An 18,876-nucleotide genomic window follows, 5' to 3' on the forward strand; every position below is an offset into this window, starting at 1 on the left:
ATTCATTTTTATTATATAGATATGAAAGTTTTGCCCTTGATAAGTAAATATTATATTTGGAGACAAAAATATTCGATTGCACTGCATTGTTATCACCTAATAGCGAGTTTGCGGGCACGTATTTTCCGTTACGTTAGACGGCCATTTTTTCTTATGATATAACGTAAGGGAAATTTTGTGAAACGCGCTTGCGGATAAGTTTATTGTTGCTGGAATTTGATTGGTTTACGTTGTTTATAAACATAAGGTGTAAAAGTGCCCTTATACGGTATAATTCTTAAACTTTTTTACGTTATAAGATATAACGACAAGTTTTGTAACGTAAAATGTACATCCGCAAACTCGCTAATGCCCTCTAACCTTCCGTTTACGTATGTTTTCGAAAGTCCAAACTTTGCTGTAACTATTAAACAATTACCTATTTGAAAAAAAGGTTTTTGCAAGATATTTATAGTACTGTGTAAAATAGATAGAAGAGTATGGAACTGCTGAAATACGTTATTTGGAATTATGAAAAATAAAATTTTGTATGCACCTCAGGCATTACCCGATATTTAACCCTCGGACGACTTACGGTCCCGATCCCTCGGGCTCTGTCACCCTCGGCATAAATATCGCCCTTCATTCATAAATAAATATTATGTTCGTGTGCGATGTATTCAAACTGATATTGTCAGTTGGTATAGGTGCCGGTGACAGTTTAAAAGGAGCGTAAGAAAGTTATTTTCTGTAAACCAAAGCAATAATATTCAAAAGAATGAATATGACAGCCATATCTTTACATATTAAGAAGTTATTTTGGTTGCATAAAATTAGGCGCCCTTATGTTCATTTTGCGATAGAGAAAAATAATACACGTAAATCCCTTACTTTTTAATAAATATCACTCTGTATACAATAACAATTTACTTTGCTCTTTTATCAATTATGGAACCCAAATTACGTTAGTGCCAATCTGCCAGTGTACACAGCGCATTAACACCCACTTGTTGCTACAACACCCACAACCACCTGTTCGTTGACTTGTTACCAAACAAAACATCTCGAGCCTCGACTGGAGTAAAATTGGCGTTTAAATTAAAACTTTTAGTCTACGTAGGGCCGAGTTTCACAATGATTATACTATAAAACGTCTGCAGGGTGAAAAACAGATTATTTGATCGTTACTTAAAAATGTGCAAATTGTGATACCACCAACAATGAAACTGGACTATACAGAAATGGTTGCAGCAATTGCTATAGCAATATTATCCATAATATTCATTTGCGCCTTTCTCGTATTGATCGTAATATGTAAAAGACAGCGACTGTATTACAAATCGACGAGCTGCGACGGAGAGGAATCCATCATGAGGTGAATAGTCTTGTCTTATGTTAGTAATTGATTACAAACTGATTTAAGTCGGCCGGAAGTTATGCTAATAGAACCTGATAAGTTCGAATCCGAGTTAGGCGAGGTCACCCTCATTCCTAATCTAGAAGAGATTCTCGCCGATGAGCAATGGATTTACGACGCTACCGGACTGATACCTCACTGCATAGAGGTACTGAAAATTTGTCGATCTCTAACCGAACGCCTTACTGCTTTGGCAATTGGCCCAATGCGTACGAGTAACATCGGGTTAATGAGAATTGTTGAGGTAATTAGACAAGCTGGAATTGTATACGATGATCATGATTGTTTTAGAGCGCTAGAAAGATTTCGTGTAGGGTAGATGATATGGTACGAAGCATGTGTCCGCCATTAGACCCGCGTTTATTAGAAGCGAGGGCGGCGGCATTAACGCTTGCAGTAACTCAATTGACAATTATTACCAGATATGAATGTGATAAAAATGATAAGCTTCTCACCTGGATTGATAAGTGTTTGTCAGAAATGGATCAGCATACTTTGGTAAGGCAACATTTTTTTTGATTCATGGTGTGACACTGTAGCAAACCCCTGGTTGCAATATTAGAACATTTTCATAATTAGGTTAACAATACTTGAATCAGGGCTGGATTGGCAGATTTTGCTATGGTTGCTACAATGCCTATACCGCACTTGGAGGTTTAGACAGACTATATACATATATTTATTTATTTTTTAGGCGTTACGTGAGGCTGCATTAATGCAAGAAGCCAGCAGCAAATTGCAAACCACTAGTTGAAATTATGAAGTTTTTTAGTATTACCTAAGAGTCAGTTTTTCATGTTAACTATCTAAAAGTTAGTTTCCGTGGAAGTAAATATCTTTACATAGGAGTTGTCGTCGGATATAAGTTTAACTGACACATGAAAGACTGGCCCTAAATCTTGCTCCACATAAGTACCTATATGTAAATACTCAGATTAAAGAAATATGTATTTTTATAGACAAATTTTAACATACAATAAAATGGTTTAGGATAATGGTGTTTTTTTGCAGTATCCCTTTTTTACTTAGAGCAGCTTTATTTTATGTTTGACAGCTTGGCTAGGTAGGTATTTTTTTCTCAAGGTGTCTCATGGGTGTAAAAATTTCCGTTTCTTTAATTTCTAAAATTAAACTATTGGCTTTCCTTGGGTTTGTGGATGCGCTCTTTCTGATTTTGTGAATAGGTTTTAAAAAGTTCGTTGGGAGTTTGGATATGCGCAATCATGCAGAAGAAATTATTTTCACAGAAAAACTTTACGGTAGCATATGTGCTATGGTAGAAGATAAAATATGAAAGAAACACAAATATTGAGATTGCTGAAGGCATAGTTCTCCAATTTTTAACTTCTGCATCGGAATTATTTACTAATGTCCGATTTTGGTTAAATGATCCTTTTTTTAATTGTAACCTTGATTTATTACGTGTTAAAAGATTGTTGTTATTGTAAGTTATTACCGATCGCTGCGTAATGTAATTACTAATTAGTTTCAAGATAAGCGCGTTATCGCAGAGGCTCCCAGATGTTTAATTTATTTGAAGACGCATTAATTTGTTAAGGAAATGGAGCCGGAAGTTGCAAAGAAAGGGAAATTGTTTTAAATAGAGGAGGAACTTATGTTAATCGGGGTTGCTTTGGTGGTGGACGTTTTAAACGTAGCCGTTTGTTTTGGTGTTTTACCGTTATTTGGGCGTATTATTGCAAGACAATTCCTCCTGCCAGTTAGAAAGACAGTCAGTCTTCATAATCGTAAAGTTTAGTTGACTGCTTTGAATATTACGGGAAGTTATGAAATGAGTGTCTTAAGTTGAATTAAAGAAGCGAAGAAGTAGTTGTTTCTGAGTTCCTGTTAAAAGGAGATTTCCGTTATCAAAAGGCCAAATTTTACATCAGTAATTATGAACCCAGCGTCATCGAAATTGAGATTCGAAGAGGGAAGCTTCGACCACACAAATATATTTTAGTTCACGTAGGTAAAAAAAGGCTATATTTTCGGTTCCATATTTTAAGTTCAAATTCATTTCCTTACCTACAATTGGAATTTTTGAGCTTGAACGTTGAGACGGCTTGAACTAATTCAAAAGGAATAAATGTATCACACAGCCATCTTAAAAAGTATTTCTATTGATCTCTCGAAACGCGAGCTCTAAAATCCAACGGGGATCCATAACAAAATAATTTTTCTCTCTATTCTATTCTATCAGGGGAGCCTTTACAGGCAGCACTTAGGCTCATCAACGGCCCATTGTGCTAACCCCCTCTCTAAACAACCAAAGCTTAGAGCCCGTTCCCTTCAATGAAGGATAAGACCCTATTTAGCCTTAGTTTCCTCACCTCCCTCGGTTCCAAGTAACTGTCACCGAGGAGTTTATGTCTGTCCCTGATCAGAGCGTCACAGTAACAGACTACATGCTCGGTAGTTTCCTCTACCTCGCCACAAAACCTGCACGCAGGGTCTTCCACAAGCCCAATATTGTGCAGGTGATAGTTGACCATCCAGTGTCCCGTGAAGACACCGACGATCTTCCTAACCTGACTTCTGTTTAGGTTTAGAAGCTTAGAAGACTCAGATTTGCCAAGAGGCCCTGTTAAAAAGGTCTTGGACTGTCTGAGTCCAGCTGCCTGTTGCCATTGAGCCTGGAATTGACTGGTCGCCCAGTTCTTAATCCTGACCCTGACAACTGAGGGAGCAATTCCAAGGGTGGGCTCAGGCCCGACAAGGGCCCCACTACTGCCTTCGCGAGCCAACTCGTCCGCCCTTTCGTTGCCCCCTATTCCAGAGTGCCCCGGCACCCATATCAAGCTTACCCTATTCGACTCACCTAATCTATCTAGGGTTCGCCTACAGTCAAGCATCGTATTCGAGCGGACCCTGTCAGCTGACAGAGCCTTTAACGCCGCCTGACTATCACTACATATGTATATATGCTGGTTACGATAACCTCTGCGGAGGTTTTCTTGCGCACAGGTCGTGATGGCTAGCACCTCTGCCTGAAACACAGTACTGTGCTGGCCAAGGGAGAGGCTGATGCCTACTCTCGGCCGGTCACCGTGTATACCCATGCCCGTTCCCTTTTCCGTTAGGGACCCATCGGTAAACCACACGAGCCCCTCAGGTTTGAGGAACGGACGATCTGGGTTCAGCCACTGCTCCCTGTCCGGGAGAATGACTTTATACCTCTTCGGTTCAAGTAGGGTAGCTCGAATCACGTCCCTTCTTGCGAGGAAGGGGTCGGACCTAAGAGTTTCCTCCCAGATCCGCCCGTGTCCGAGACTTCCTCTATCCTTCCACTCACCCCAATCATTTAGTCTTATGGAAGCCCTCCGGGCCTCGGCCTGTACCGATAAGTGTAGAGGTTCAAGTCCCAGAAGAGCCTCCACAGCCAACGTTGGCGTGGTTTTCATGGCTCCAGTGATTCCCAAACAAGCGAGTCGCTGTACCTTACTCAGCTGCTTCTTGTATGTTACCCTGCGCGTTGCAGGCCACAATACAAGTGCGCCGTACAATATTATCGGCCTTATCACCGAAGTGTAAAGCCAATATACTAGTCGAGGATTTAATCCCCATGTGCAGCCGAAAGCTCTCCTGCATGCCCATAGACATGTAGTGGCCTTCTTGCTAATTCGCTCAATGTGCCCTTTCCAGGACAGACGGGAGTCTATAGTGACCCCCAAATATTTAACTGACCTGGTCAGACACAATTGGCGTCCTCGAAGGATGAGACCATCAAAGTCCACATTCCGTCTCCTCGTAAATGGAACAATTTCGGTCTTTTCCGGGTTGACAGAGAGACCGTGGCTACTGCACCATCTATCCACCTGTCCAAGAGCCCTCTGCATGAGCTCTTTAACGGTGCTCGGAAACTTCCCCACAATGACAATTGCGAGGTCGTCTGCGTATCCCTGTGTATACGCTCCATCCTCGTTTAGTGTACGAAGGAGCCCGTCTCACACCAGGCACCACAGTAGTGGAGACAGTACTCCACCCTGCGGACATCCTCTAGTGACCGATGAGCTCATCTCCGTAGTTCCGATCGAGGTTATGATGACCCTACCTCCAAGCATGGCCCGGATCCATCTTACGATTGACCCGTCAATGCCAAAGCTTTCAGCAGCCTCACTAATGGAATCGAACGTGGTGTTGTTAAACGCACCTTCGATGTCCAAAAAGGCTCCCAGAGCTACCCCTCCATCAGACATTCCCCTCTCCAGTCTACACACGAGACTGTGAAGAGCCGTCTCCGTGGACATGCCAGCTCTGTAAGCGTGTTGAAACGGGTGTAGTGGTCTAAGGACCAGCGCCACGTTTCTTATGTATGCATCCACCAGCTTTTCTACCGCTTTTAAAAGAAACGATGATAGACTGATGGGCCTCTAATCCTTTGCTGTGTCGTACTTAGTACGACCCGGCTTAGGTAAATACACAACTCTGACCCTTCTCCAGCTTATGGGGATGTACCCCAAAGCCACAGAGGCCCTAAAGAGGGGCAACAAGTGCAGAAGTAATGGTTCCAGGCCCTTTTGCAAAAGAGCCGGAAATATCCCATCAGGTCCTGCGCTCTTAAATGGGCTAAACGTATTGATAGCCCATCTCAGGGATCCCTTGGTAACAACCCCGGCAGCTACTCTCCAGTCGATCGGCCTTGCACCGACCCGGGTAGCACCTTCTGGCGGTTCCGAAGTTACATAGTCTCCAGAGCCTGGAAAGTGTGTTTCCAGGAGACATGTGAGGGCCTCACCCGCGTTAGTTGTAAATCTGCCGCATGGAAGCCTCAGCGTCCCCACTTTTTGCCCTGGATCTTTCAAAAGGATCTTACGAAGTTTTTGAACTTCGGGAAGCCCTTCCATGTTGCCACAGAAAGTCCTCCACGATCCCCGTTTAGACCGTCGAATGTGGTCTTTATACCTGCGCTGTGCGAGTTTGTGATCCTCCCAGTCCGCAGGTAACTTAGTACGCATGGCCCTGTTAAAGAGCCTTCGAACCTCTTTACGAACTTTTTCAAGGTCCGAGTTCCACCAAGGTGTTCTCTTCATTCCCCGAACAGTTCGCAGCTTGCAGCTGTCTTCAAACGACGCCGTTATAGCGTCGCTTATCATTGCCGCCGCCTCTTTCACCTGCCCTGCTTTCCGGCAGAGCAAAGGTGGTTTATCCAACCGTTCTGTCAGTTTTTCAACATAGCAGTCCCAGTTGGTGGTTCGGGGACTCCGAAACCTACAGGGCCCACCATTGAATGACAGGTTTAGTTGGAAAAGAATGTGCCTGTGATCCGAAAGAGACGGTTCATCAGACACTCTCCAGTTTGAGATCATGTGAGCTATAGAGAAAGAGCCCAACGTTAGATCAATGACCTCCTGCCTCCGCGACGTAACGAAGGTGGGGGTTTCTCCCTGATTTAAAACATTCAAATCAGTTGTCTGCAAGTACTCCAGAATGTGTTCGCCCCTCGAGTTCGTGTCCGTGCTGCCCCACACAACGTGATGTGCATTTGCATCACAGCCAACCACAAGAGGGAGCCTTTCACTCCGACAGTGCTCTATCAACTCAGCTATCTCCCTGGGAGGTGGAGCTTCTTCCGAGTCATATGGTAGATACGCTGAGCAGACTACTAATTGCCTGCTCCGTCCCTTTCCATCTTTCAGCTGAAGTCTTAGAGCCACTAGATCCCTAAAACAGAAATCAGCCATTAAATAAGACTCGATGCGTCTGTCGACATATATGCAAGTCCTGGTACTCAGTTGACTGTCCCTCTTATAATAAAGTGAGCCCTCAACCTGACTTAAGCCTCTTACTCGTCCCTTGTAAACCCAAGGTTCTTGTATGAGGCAAACGCCTGCCTGCTTTACAGAAAGTTGGCGGCCTATTAAGCAGGTCGCCCCCTTACTGTGTTGCAAATTGCTCTGTAAGAAGGTTACCTTGTCCATCACCGATGTACTTAGGCTCCCCCCTCCTCTAAAGATGCCGACGGCTCTGACCCCATCTCGGAGCCAAGGACCGCCACACGAGCCAACAGCTCGTCGACCTGCGAGGGCGCCAGTTCTAATTCCAACGCCTCGAGGTCTCCACCTAAGGGTTGGACCCCCTCCATTGCAGCGGAACTGGGTCCCGCTGCTCCGGCGGAGCCCTCTCCCTTTGCTTGCGCAGCCGGAGCACTCGCCTTCGTCACGAAAGTGACGTGGGAGACCCCCTCGTGCGCCTTAAGGTTCTGCCGCTGGAGTGCCCTGTAGGATGCCTCATCCACACCAAATGCGAGAAGCACCCTACCAGGCTCCTCCCTGCGGAAGAACGTCCTCCATAAGTTCGTCCTGAGCCCAGGATTTTGCCTATGGAGGCGCTTTAAAATGATGGCCGTGTCATCCGGGAGCCCGTGCAACACTGCCATCACCTTTACCACCTTTGGGACGTGCCTCTGTACTTTCAGAGACGCACCTTCCCAAGGCTTGATTAGAGAGACGGTCCTCTCCAGCCAGTCCAGAGTCCACTGGTCCTCGCACTCAGCCACAACGACCCCATGCGAGTTCCAGCGGAACCCGGCCAGCCTCGGAAAAGGCCCGACCTCCAACTCGTCTACAGCCACATTTAGTGCAGCCATAATGCACCTCGACTGAGCCTCAGTGAGGTTCACCTCCGGGTACGACACCGGTAGGATAGCCACCTTGAGGCCCGCCGCAGCGACTTGCCCATAGGTCCGCGGTGCACCCGTGGGTGCCCCAGGACCTTTGGACTTCTTTTGAGGTTGCACCGAGCCAGACCCTGGAGTGCTACCCTCCGATCTGAGACGCTTGGTCCCAGACGTCGGTTCGCCTTCCTGAGCCACCGACCCAGCCGCAACCTTCGATTTTAGCACCTGACCCGGGGTTTTACCCTCGAGCCGCCGCTTCCTGGCCAACGCCTTTTGCGCCCCCGTCCTGTTCTTCTTACGGGACGGAGCTGGTCCAGGTCCTTGGGTGGAGCCCTGCTTTGGGGCTGTCCCCTCTTTCGAGGAGCCTGCCCCTACACAGGACCCCTGTTGTGTCCCTGGTTCATTGGTCCCCCCTGACGAGGAGCCCTGTAAAGGAAAATTATTACATAATAATTTTTCTCTCTACATAAAACCTAAATAGACATTATTTCTAAAATCACTAGGGGAGCCAATAATTCGAAAATAAAAAATTCTGAATGCGTATAGTCCAGTATGCGAAGCAGTCAGAAGGGCTGATTCCTGCAAAAAGTGGTGTAAACGATTTTATCGTTTTACATGGTCCATTTGGGTCCAAATATCATGTATTTGAAGTGCACACAAATTTTTTTTGTCAGCCAAAAAACCTTAAAATATTCGGACTTTTTTCAGATTTTCGCTTAAAACTCGAAAAAGGTCCATATTTTATGAATATTTAATGAATTAGTAAATTAAAGAAAACAAAATTCTGCGTAGATAAAAAAAAACAAACAAAATCGGTCCAATAGAAAAAATCTTACAAGCGATTAAAAAACGCCCATTTTTTCCAACCTTTCTAAAAAACTGAATTAACTTTTTTTGTTGAGTTGTAGCTCCTAAAGGAACGATAAAATCCACTAACCCCCTCTCCCTAAAGATTGTAGAACATCAATCAGAGAGTTCAAAGAGTACCAATAATTTACAATTGGACCAATTTTTGAAATTCGTTGGAAAAAATGGGCGATTTTTGATGGCTTGTAAAAATTTTGTTTTCTTTAATTTACTAAAGAAGCGTTATTCATAACATATGGACCGTTTTCAAGTTTTAAGTGAAAAAATGCCAAACATTCTGAGGTTTTTTGGCTGCCAAAAGTTGTTGGGAAAAAATTTGTGTGCACTCTTCAAATACATGTTATTTGGTCTCAAATGGACCATTTAAAACAATAAAATCTTTTTTTCACTACTAGCGTCTGATGACATGATTATTAACCTTTTTTCCACTTGTAAAGTAGGCTTTCTCGGCATTTGTTTAAAGTGGTTAATAATTTTTTATTATTAACTAGTAGTCAATAATGAGAACTGTCACGCTGTCACTTTTAGAAAACACAACCCGAAATTTCGCTCAATTTAGACAAGTTCTCTAAAACGAATAATTGCCACCATTCGCAATTTCCAGGGAAATTACATACCTAAAATTATCACATTTTGAAAAAATTCGAACGAAATTACTCTTTGAAAAATCCAATGACAGAACAAAATACGGCCTGTTTGACTTGTACTTCCACGTACTTGATTGACATGTTAAATTAAGAAACAAACAATTCTGTCCAACCGTTAACTCTCTATCAATATAATATGTTAATTTAGAGGATTTCAAGTGCTAGTAGTGAAAAAAATAGTATATATACCACGGTAGAGAAGTCTATTATTGCCATCGCACCTTACACCCCTCGGCGCAAGCGCCTCGAGATGTAATCTTGGTGCTCAGGCAATAATAGTGGACTTCTCTACCTTGATATATAATGTACTATTACACCACCTTTTGCAGGTCAAAATTATCTGCACACTGGACTAGTAGATAAAGTGAAAGAAATGATTGTGCATTCTAATGACATCTGTCATTAAAAATGGGAGGCTGAGCACGAAGTAAAATAAAGTTCAGAACAGAAAACAATATTGTTTCCATGGAAACGATGAGAGAACCTAAGCAGGAGCTCTGCGGGGCATAAGAAATCGCGGAACTAGATTACTTAAGCCTGCACAATGACGGGTGAAACTTTTCACTTGTTTCGAAACTTGGGTGTCCTGTGAAAATCTCTGATTTTTGTAATTTTCTTTACCTTTGATGAAACTTATTTCAGTTTTCCCTGTTTTTTCATGTTGAATTCTTCTGAATTTTAATGTTTGCCCACACTTAAGTTGATGTATTACACTATTGATACATTACCCATTAATAACTTGCTGCTATAAAACAATTTTCTTAAAAAGAGTGCATTTTCTATAATAATTTATTGAGGCACTAGGCTATAATACAAAACACTACATTCAATTTATAACAGACGATATATTCAAATGTCATGCTGCTTGTAGTGTGCTATTTAAAACCTTGTTCATTTCTACAGTAATGGTACGATAAATTATGAATATCCACTGTACCTACCACAAAAGATTGCAGAGAAAGAAATGTTTGTGGATTAAATAATTTACACTTAAAATTAAAATACTCACAATTGGGGAAATTTAATTTTCAAAAAATCACAATACAGGGACCAAAAAGCACCTCCAATCTGAGAAAATAAAAAAAAACCATGGGTGCTGAAGAAAATTGTACTAATTTAAATTGAATTATTTTTTCTGGGCTTTTGCCAATTCTTTGTCAATTTTATTTTTAAGATGAGCTTTGTATTTCAGAATATCACCTTTCCATTTAGTTACAGTACCTTTCTCGCAAACCCAAATCTCTTCGGCGACCTAAATGCAATTTCAATTATCAACCGACATTCAAAAACACAAAGCTTCTTACTTGACTGATCAACCGAAAGTCGTGGCTGACTAATACCATTCCTCCTTCAAAATCGTTAATCGCATCAGCTAGTGCATCAATCGTCTCCATGTCCAAGTGGTTGGTAGGTTCGTCCAAAAGAAGTAAATGCGGAGACTGCCACGCTAACCAAGCAAAGACAACTCGACATCTTTGCCCATCTGAAAGCTGCCGTATGGGGCATACCTGAAAGTAATCTATGAGGTAGTGTACCAAGGAATCGGAGATCTACCTGTTGTCTCCCCGTAAGACCGTAACGCCCAATAATTTTTCTCATTTCTTCTTTCTCTTTAACATCCGGAAATGCTTTCAGCATATATTCTAACGGCGATATATCGAGGTCTAGTAATTCGTGCAAGTGCTGGTGGTATCTCGCTATCCTTAAGTGAGAATTTTTTCTAATCATACCCTCCGTTGGTACTAGCTAAAAAAAATGGTATATCAACTGCTCCCGAAGAATGACAACCCGTTTACATCACCATAAAGCAGTTTCAGTAGAGTAGACTTTCCGGCTCCATTGGGTCCTACAAGAGCCAACCTTGTGTCTAAGTCAATACCGAATTCTAAGTTTTTATAAATATACGGGGTCGTTTCGGTGTATCTAAAACTAACGTTTTGGACCATGATAACTGGAGGTGGAATTGTTCCGCAACTGGGAAATGAAAAACTTAATATTTTATCGTTTGACACTTTCTCCGTTAAACCGGACGCCACCATCTTGGCTAAGGTTTTTTCTTTCGATTGAGCTTGACGCGCCAATTTTGCAGATCCGTGACCGAATCTCGCAATATAGTTCTACAATAATACGATTATTTCCATGTGGAGGAGGACTAAAACACTGTACCTTCATGTGATTGATTTGGTCTTGTTCCCAATTGTACTGTTTCATCTGATTCTCCAATAGTTCCAGTTTGGTGCGAACAAAAGCGTCATAATTACCGGTGTAGTATTTCAGTCGTTTTTTGTTTACATGAATGATGTTTGTACAAACGCCATTGAGGAAATCTTGAGAATGAGAGATAATAACCAAAATTCTTTTATAACTGAAAATTATTTTAATTAAAAACAAGCAAAAGACCTTCTTGCCGAGTTGATGTTCCTTCTTAATCAGTTTTAGAGTACAATAGATCAGGATTGTTTTTGTGAAACAATTTTAAAATCTCCTACTATTAGTATTGTTTTCACTTCAATTAGCATAAAGTATAATACATTTTGACATATTGATCTTCGTAAATCAATGTACGGGATGTGGTCCGTTCCCTCTAAACAATTACATGTTACCAATCATGTTTATGTTTATGAGAGATTCATATTACTACTTGTGACATTTGAACATTTCTTGCATTATATACTTTAATCCATCAATAAAACCAGCTCTGGAATATGTCAAACCTCTTCCTTTGCCCCTAGGAGATTCCATTTGATTCGTATGTAGTAGTAAACAGTAGTAAGAAAGCAAAAGGAAGAATTATAACCTGGTAAAGCAAACGGCCGAGACACAAAACGTAATGTATATATTTCCCCCTGAAGAACTGCTTTAATATATAATCTAGGATTCAAAGACGTTTACCAAGACCATAGCAGCAGGTGACTTTGATGTAACATGATAGTGTGTTACAATCACATGTTGCTGTAACAGCACTAGCAATCGTTTTCCTGAGGATTGTGAAGAAATCGAAGGTGCTACAAGATGAATCCCTTATTTATTTAGAAAAGTGTAAAAATAACCAATCTCTACATTGTATTAACAGCTTTCCGTGATAAAATAATGAATGTAATAGTAAGTCCCCCTTACATACTGAACTATGATTGACTTTTCTGGCGGTAAAATTGAATTTTAAATTTAAGGCCAATTCATACTATAGCTCAGGTGACGCTCTGCTCAGGCTCCGCTCAAAATATTGTAACATGCTATTTCAATAGGAATATTCACATTTGACGGTTAGGTCACGGTCAGAACATGTTCATAGAAATACACGCTACAATAATTGACCGGACCGATACTGTGAATTGGCCTTTAAGGGTAGCCGCGTTCGCAAATGATTTAGTTCAGTCATAGCCAGTTGCACAAAAAAAAACAATCCAGGGTTATTGTTTAATTCGGTATTAAGAGATTTGATTGGCTTTATATTGCAGTAGGCAGCCAATCAAAATGTCAAAATTCTTGTTTAAACTCAGATTTGGTACCTAAATAATGTAGGATTTTGATTATAATGCGCTTTCCTGCAACCGGCCGTCAGTTTGTTGCGCTAAACTAGTAGCCATTTTGATCTGATCGATTCAAAATTTGTTGTAATGATGTGATATATCCAGTGGCTTTCCAGTTTAGTTTCATTCCACCCTTACCTGCCAAAAATTGCCAGCCATGAGCGTCTAAAAGTGAATCGGTTAGGGTTGGTTGTATCTACAGTGTGATTGGTCGTTTCTTGTGGAAAAAAATTTTCAAATTTAATTTTGAGCTTAATTGGAAACTAATTATTGACACAATTTTAGTTTCGATAAACCAAGGGTGCCCTTGAAATATTCAAAAACGTTTTTTTGTACACCATGAGTTGGTGTGAAAATTTCCAAGTTCTAGACCAATTATGATTTTTTAGTGCACTTTCACTTTCAAAAATAAAAAGTGCACTTTTGCGCTCTTCATGTCTGTCTGTCTGTCTGAGTAACAAAGGTTCTGCAACTACACCACTTACAGACTTCATTCAATCAGAAATTAACAATTATTTCATGCTTGCATTCTCGTTAAGGGATGAAATGTCCATAAGGGCTATTAAAATCGAAAAAACAAATTTGAAAGTGCACTCTTCGCCTCTTGCTCACAAGCGGCTTAACGAATTTTTTTTATGTTTTTATTTTTAACTGGATTTTTGGAGGAGTTACAAAAAAATGTTACTTTAAAAAAGTATACAAAATAGAACGTAATGATATATGTATATATACTAGTTATATATATACAGGATGATTCAAATTCGAGGGCCACCATGGGGATTTCGGGAACTATAAGAGATACGTAGGTAGTTTAAATTTGACAAAGTTGCGTATTTTGATGCTTAACAAAATGCAGTTTAAAAAAATTCCGACTACTTTCGGAGATATCCGGAAAACACCGAAATTTTGCAAAATCGTTTTTATTTTTTACTGAAGTTATTTAAAAAGATACTTTGAAATAAATAACACATTATTATGGCCACTTTTTCTCTCTCTACAAGATGCTAGTTTCAAATTTTAAATCCGACATTTCGTCTCCAGTTGACCATCAACTTTGTTTTTTCTTATGGAAGGAATTTTTACTTTTAGGGTCATTTGATAGAGAATTCAAAGAGAGTTCAAAAATTTAAACAACACAATTTTTTTAAATTATTAAAATATTTTCTTTTTGGCTAGAAAACTTTGTCATAGATAGTGTACGTACTTAGTTTCTTGCGTTTTTACGAATTAATTGCGCTATTTATTATTAAAGATACTGATATTTACATTTTTGAAATCAGAAAAAAATTCTCCATCAAATGACACAAAAAGTAAAAATGACTTCAATAAGAAAAAACAAACTTGATGATGCTTAATCGGAGACGAAACGTCGGATTTAAAATTTAAAAGTAGCATCTTGTAGAGGGACAAAAGTGGCCATAATAATGCATCATTTCAGTTTCGGCTTTTTCCAGATATCTCCGAAAGTAGTCGGAAAGTTTCAAAACTGCATTTTGTTAAGCATCAAAATACGCAACTTTGTCAAATTTAAACTACCTACGTATCTCTTATAGTTCCCGAAATCCCCATGGTGGCCCTCGAATTTGAATCACCCTGTATATATGTATATATACCGATTTACTCTCTTTAATAGACATTTTAGTGCCTAGCCAATCATCCAGACAACATTGCTTTTTCCAATGCAAAAGAGCTCAAACAAATCTTACGTTAAAATCGCCAGTGAATGTTATGTGTAGCAACTTCAACAAAATATCTCATAGTTGTGATCTCTTTAACTCCGTTATTTCCGAAATCTTTGACGCTATTCATACTCAAATATAATCATTTAAGGCCATATATTCCATAATTTTTTACATTTTTCCTTTCATAATATTTCATTATTAAGTTATCTATTCGTCATTTGGTTATTTATTTGCTCTGTAAATGGTGTTTTACTGTTGAGCAATATACGCTATTATTATATACCAGTTTCCTTCTTTGTTGTTCGACGTAGCATCAGCCCCGTATGCTTTTACGAAACAACTAAAACATGTAAGTCAGGTTTTACAATCCAGGGGGGCACTGTAACAGGGGGTTGGTTGGCGGTTTTGGTCAATCAATGAAAATTTCCACATGTATGTAGTTACCGCTTCATAGTGAACGTGAACGATAGGATGTCTGGCGATAACCAAAAACGTATTGCAGAAAAACCGAGCGCGATTCCACAATCTCTTGGGGTCTAAAAGTTCGTTTCGTGCAGTTTAAAGCTGAGCACGGAACAATGGTCATTTGCGTCCAGAAATAAATCCATTTTCGGGTTTTCTCTCGTGCCCATTAAAATTTACAATTACCTTCCAAAGATCATTAAACACTTACATCCGCATGAAGGAGATACCTAGTAGAAAACTCGTATTATAACTTAAATGAATTCTTCCTTAATTCCAGAATGTGCAATTAATAACTTATTATTACTAGTTTATTACTTATTTTCTTGTTTGTATTATGTGTATGACGAATGTGTGTAATCCTCAAATTACTCTTACATAATAAAGATTTCGTATTCGTATAAATAACGAAAGAAATGGAAGAGGGGGAAGATTCTTGCTTGAGTTCGCAAGTCAAAACGTACTATTTGGGCGTGAATTTTTCTATCGTTGAAAATTCATTCTAAGTTGACTTTCGCCAACCATCGCGCTGAAATTGAATTCTTAGCGAAGTTATAAAAGCAGGCGCCATTTTGTGTATGAACAATTTTATTTCGTGTATTTACAGGGATTTGCGGTGAAAAAAGAGTCACCATGCACCATTATTTCGTACGAGTTTATATAGTCGCTGTAAACTGTAAGTTTTCTTTTCTGCTAAATTTCAAACCCGTCGTTAAGAAGCGTGTAAGTAAAATCAAATTGGTGAGAAAGTGCGAGTGATCTGCAAGTTTAATTTTGCATTTGGACGGTAATGCGTAACAAGGCCGTTTATTTTCGAGTAGAAGCGCTTTTAAAATCAAACCGCGAGTAAATAAACTGACATTAAAACTCATTGTGATAAACAAAGAAGTTTTTGAAGTAATTTCAATATTCATAAAGGAATCGACCTATGAGAACCATTTGCATGAACTACCGACGTAGGTATACTGACACTGGAACGCGCACTGGCGGTCTCCTGCCATAAAAACGTAGCGCTCAAGGGCAATTTCCGTCACTGTGATAGTGACTCTCTGAATGACTAGGCTATGTCTAAGTCGTTCTTTAAAGGCGAGAGCAGACAAAGTGATCACTTTAAATGCTAGGGCAGATAAAGTGAGACAGATGATGAGGCATTTTAATGGCTTGTCATTCTTATTTCAAATGGGACGCGGAACACGATATAAAATGACGTTCAGAACATATGACAATGCCGTTTCTGTGGAAGCGACCGCGACGCCAGAACCTAAGCTTGTTAGTTTTGACGTCTAAATTAAATTCAGAATTGTCAGAAGCTTTACAATATGGCTTCTGATATAAAATAAAGTTTTGTACAATAAGGAAACTAACCACCTTGTGAAAGTTTATTCTCTCAATAGTTAAAATATCTTTATCTGAGCCTTGTTTAGAGTTGCCTTAAACAAATTGATATTTTGCGTTTGAGACGCTTCAAAAATATCAAGAACCATTCAGTCAACAAAGAAAAGTGATTACAAAAGAATTAGTTATTTATTACACAAGATAAAAAATATTTTAACCGTGAAGAGAAGGATTTAATTCATGAAACAACTTTTACCTAATTTCATGCCAATTTGATTTGCATGTGACGTTTTGTGAAGGTAATATAAAAAGGAAGAAACAGATCTTTCTCTTCGTGACACAATAGGAGTAAAAAAACTTCAGAATGAAAGTTGCATTCTTTGATATGCAGTGGTAGCCACTGATATTCGTTCAATCACAATGCATTATCTTGGTAAGGCCGATGGGAAGAACACCCTCTATAGATTTCACATATTTACCTTCACCTCAAAGAAGTTTTCCACTACAACCTTGAACTCTCACAAAATTTTCCACACAATCAATTAAAAAATTTTCCATTACAAATTTTTACAAAAACATACCTACACGTTCACAATGTTTTCCCCATTCTATAAAGCAACTGAAACAATTCGAATAAATTGTACCTAAATGACGGAAGGAAACATTTTTCAGCAGTGAGAATCTCGTCATAAACTCCCGAATCACTTACTGCTTAAGATATTCTTCTAACCACACGCATGCATCCAAATCCAGATGATTCGTCGGCTCATCGAGGAGTAGTAAATGCGGTTTCACATACAAAGCTCTCGCCAGTGCTATTCTCATACGCCAACCTCCACTGAAGTCCTTCGTCTTTTGTGCTTGCATCTCCTTGGTGAACCCCAATCCGTGTAAAATTCCCGCTGCACGTGCTTCGGCGGTATCCGCAGAAATTTCCTCCAACCTTTCATACACGTCCATTAGCTGTTCCTGCGCGTCCTCCTCTGTACAATCGACGAGCTCTTCGACAAGCCTCTCTAACCTTAGGCGTTCCTCGTCAACTTCCATAACGCATCGTAGTGCGCTTTTGTCCGAGGCGGGCATTTCTCTAGTTAAATGGAAAATATCTATATGATCTTGGATTGGCACCTCTCTATTTCCGAGAACCGACAGGATTGTGGATTTACCTTGAAAATATGAGTCATTATGGAAAATCTCAACGTTTGTTAGCATAACCTACCACATCCATTCGTGCCGAGAAGGCCGTATCGTCGACCGCAGTTCAACTCGAGCAACGCATCCTGCAACATTTCACAACCGTGGAAAGTAATTGAAAAATTCGCTATTTTAATATCACGAGCTTTCGGATGAATCGCAAGGGAGCCGGTGCACGCTCGTGCTTCCGCATTTAGACGTGCATCTGCTTCTAATTTCGCACATAGCGCCTCTAAAAGTTTACAGAATAAAATCGGTGTTTTTGCACACTTAAAGGTATACCTTCGGCAGTGTCGAAGGAGTTTGAATCGTTTGTAGTACCATTTTGTATAGGTGTGGAATTTCCGTTAACCTGTGCAGACTGTTCGTTTTGTTTGTCTTCGCTTTTGGTAGGCTGTGTCTTTTTTCCAGCCTGGCGGGCCTTCGCTGCGTCTTTTTTACGTTGTTGTTCTCGTTTTTTCGCATCGGAAGGCATGGTATAACCTGTTAGCAGAAATGTACACACAATAACCGTTACTGTCCCAGCTGTGTTTGACAAATGTGGGCGCTACATTAATTTAGAACACACAACCAGTGGTTTTTTTCCACATTTACCTTTTATAGGACTATTGATCAAATAACATTTTTTTTTAGTTGGTTCTTCTAAAAACACTTAAATGACAAACACAACGTATGTCTCAAATTTTACGCAAATAAATTCAAATCTTTTGCTGAAATTAGCCCTACTTACCAAAAAATTACCGCAGATGAAAGAAAATACAAAAAACCCCTCCACGTGCAACACTAAAAAGAGCGATACGCAAGATCGCGAATATGAAGACGAAAATTTTAAATGCCCCCCTGTACGTGACGTCAGTGCAGCACGATTACTACAAGATGCTATAGCGCGATTACGGTACTTTTCTCATTTTCACAAAACCATCGTGAAAAACGACAGCAACAATCCGCTCTTTAGCGTACAAAAAAAGAAAGTAACAATGAATAATTCATGTTAATCACGGTCGTATACATAGGTCTGGAAACTCGAGGCTATTTCCTATAGTACCTACAAAATCCCCCATAAGGCAAACCATCGTCCATCTGTTCCAGTGAAATGCATTTTTTAGCAATCTTAATATGTAAACAAACACATTAGAAATGAGTT

At 40.1% G+C, this 18,876-nt stretch overlaps 2 protein-coding genes across 2 annotated transcripts; one reads left to right on the forward strand and one right to left on the reverse strand.

Annotated features, from left to right (window-relative positions):
* Positions 1 to 992: 992 nt before the first annotated feature.
* Positions 993 to 2,152, forward strand: LOC116170921 (transmembrane protein 98-like). The gene is made up of 4 exons (XM_031487475.1): positions 993 to 1,354; positions 1,403 to 1,640; positions 1,688 to 1,894; positions 2,091 to 2,152. The coding sequence occupies exons 1-4, from the start codon at positions 1,200 to 1,202 to the stop codon at positions 2,148 to 2,150; spliced, it is 660 nt and encodes a 219-aa protein (XP_031343335.1). The 5' UTR covers positions 993 to 1,199; the 3' UTR covers positions 2,151 to 2,152.
* An 8,152-nt stretch (positions 2,153 to 10,304) lies between these two features.
* Positions 10,305 to 18,589, reverse strand: LOC116170979 (ATP-binding cassette sub-family F member 2). Its single transcript, XM_031487578.1, has 9 exons — positions 18,463 to 18,589; positions 18,015 to 18,215; positions 17,758 to 17,964; positions 17,248 to 17,704; positions 11,696 to 11,894; positions 11,326 to 11,646; positions 11,084 to 11,275; positions 10,834 to 11,037; positions 10,305 to 10,781 (listed from the first exon to the last, which is right to left on the reverse strand). Exons 2-9 carry the CDS (start codon positions 18,205 to 18,207, stop codon positions 10,656 to 10,658), a joined length of 1,899 nt encoding a protein of 632 aa, XP_031343438.1. The 5' UTR covers positions 18,208 to 18,215; positions 18,463 to 18,589; the 3' UTR covers positions 10,305 to 10,655.
* Between the last annotated feature and the right edge of the window lie 287 nt (positions 18,590 to 18,876).

Source organism: Photinus pyralis, unplaced genomic scaffold, assembly GCF_008802855.1.
Source record: "Photinus pyralis isolate 1611_PpyrPB1 unplaced genomic scaffold, Ppyr1.3 Ppyr1.4_LG5, whole genome shotgun sequence".
Lineage (NCBI taxonomy): Eukaryota > Metazoa > Arthropoda > Insecta > Coleoptera > Lampyridae > Photinus > Photinus pyralis.

Excerpts from the sequence above, each read along its gene's own strand:
- LOC116170979 (XM_031487578.1), bottom strand. The coding sequence starts at position 18,207 with ATGCCTTCCGATGCGAAAAAACGAGAACAACAACGTAAAAAAGACGCA. Across the intron at positions 11,038-11,083 it reads GTCTTACGGGGAGACAACAG|GTATGCCCCATACGGCAGCT; the intron begins GTAGATCTCCGA and ends GATTACTTTCAG. Across the intron at positions 10,782-10,833 it reads ACTTTCGGTTGATCAGTCAA|GTCGCCGAAGAGATTTGGGT; the intron begins GTAAGAAGCTTT and ends AATTGCATTTAG.
- LOC116170921 (XM_031487475.1), top strand. The coding sequence starts at position 1,200 with ATGAAACTGGACTATACAGAAATGGTTGCAGCAATTGCTATAGCAATA. Across the intron at positions 1,355-1,402 it reads GGAGAGGAATCCATCATGAG|TCGGCCGGAAGTTATGCTAA; the intron begins GTGAATAGTCTT and ends AACTGATTTAAG. Across the intron at positions 1,641-1,687 it reads GGTTAATGAGAATTGTTGAG|AGCGCTAGAAAGATTTCGTG; the intron begins GTAATTAGACAA and ends TGATTGTTTTAG.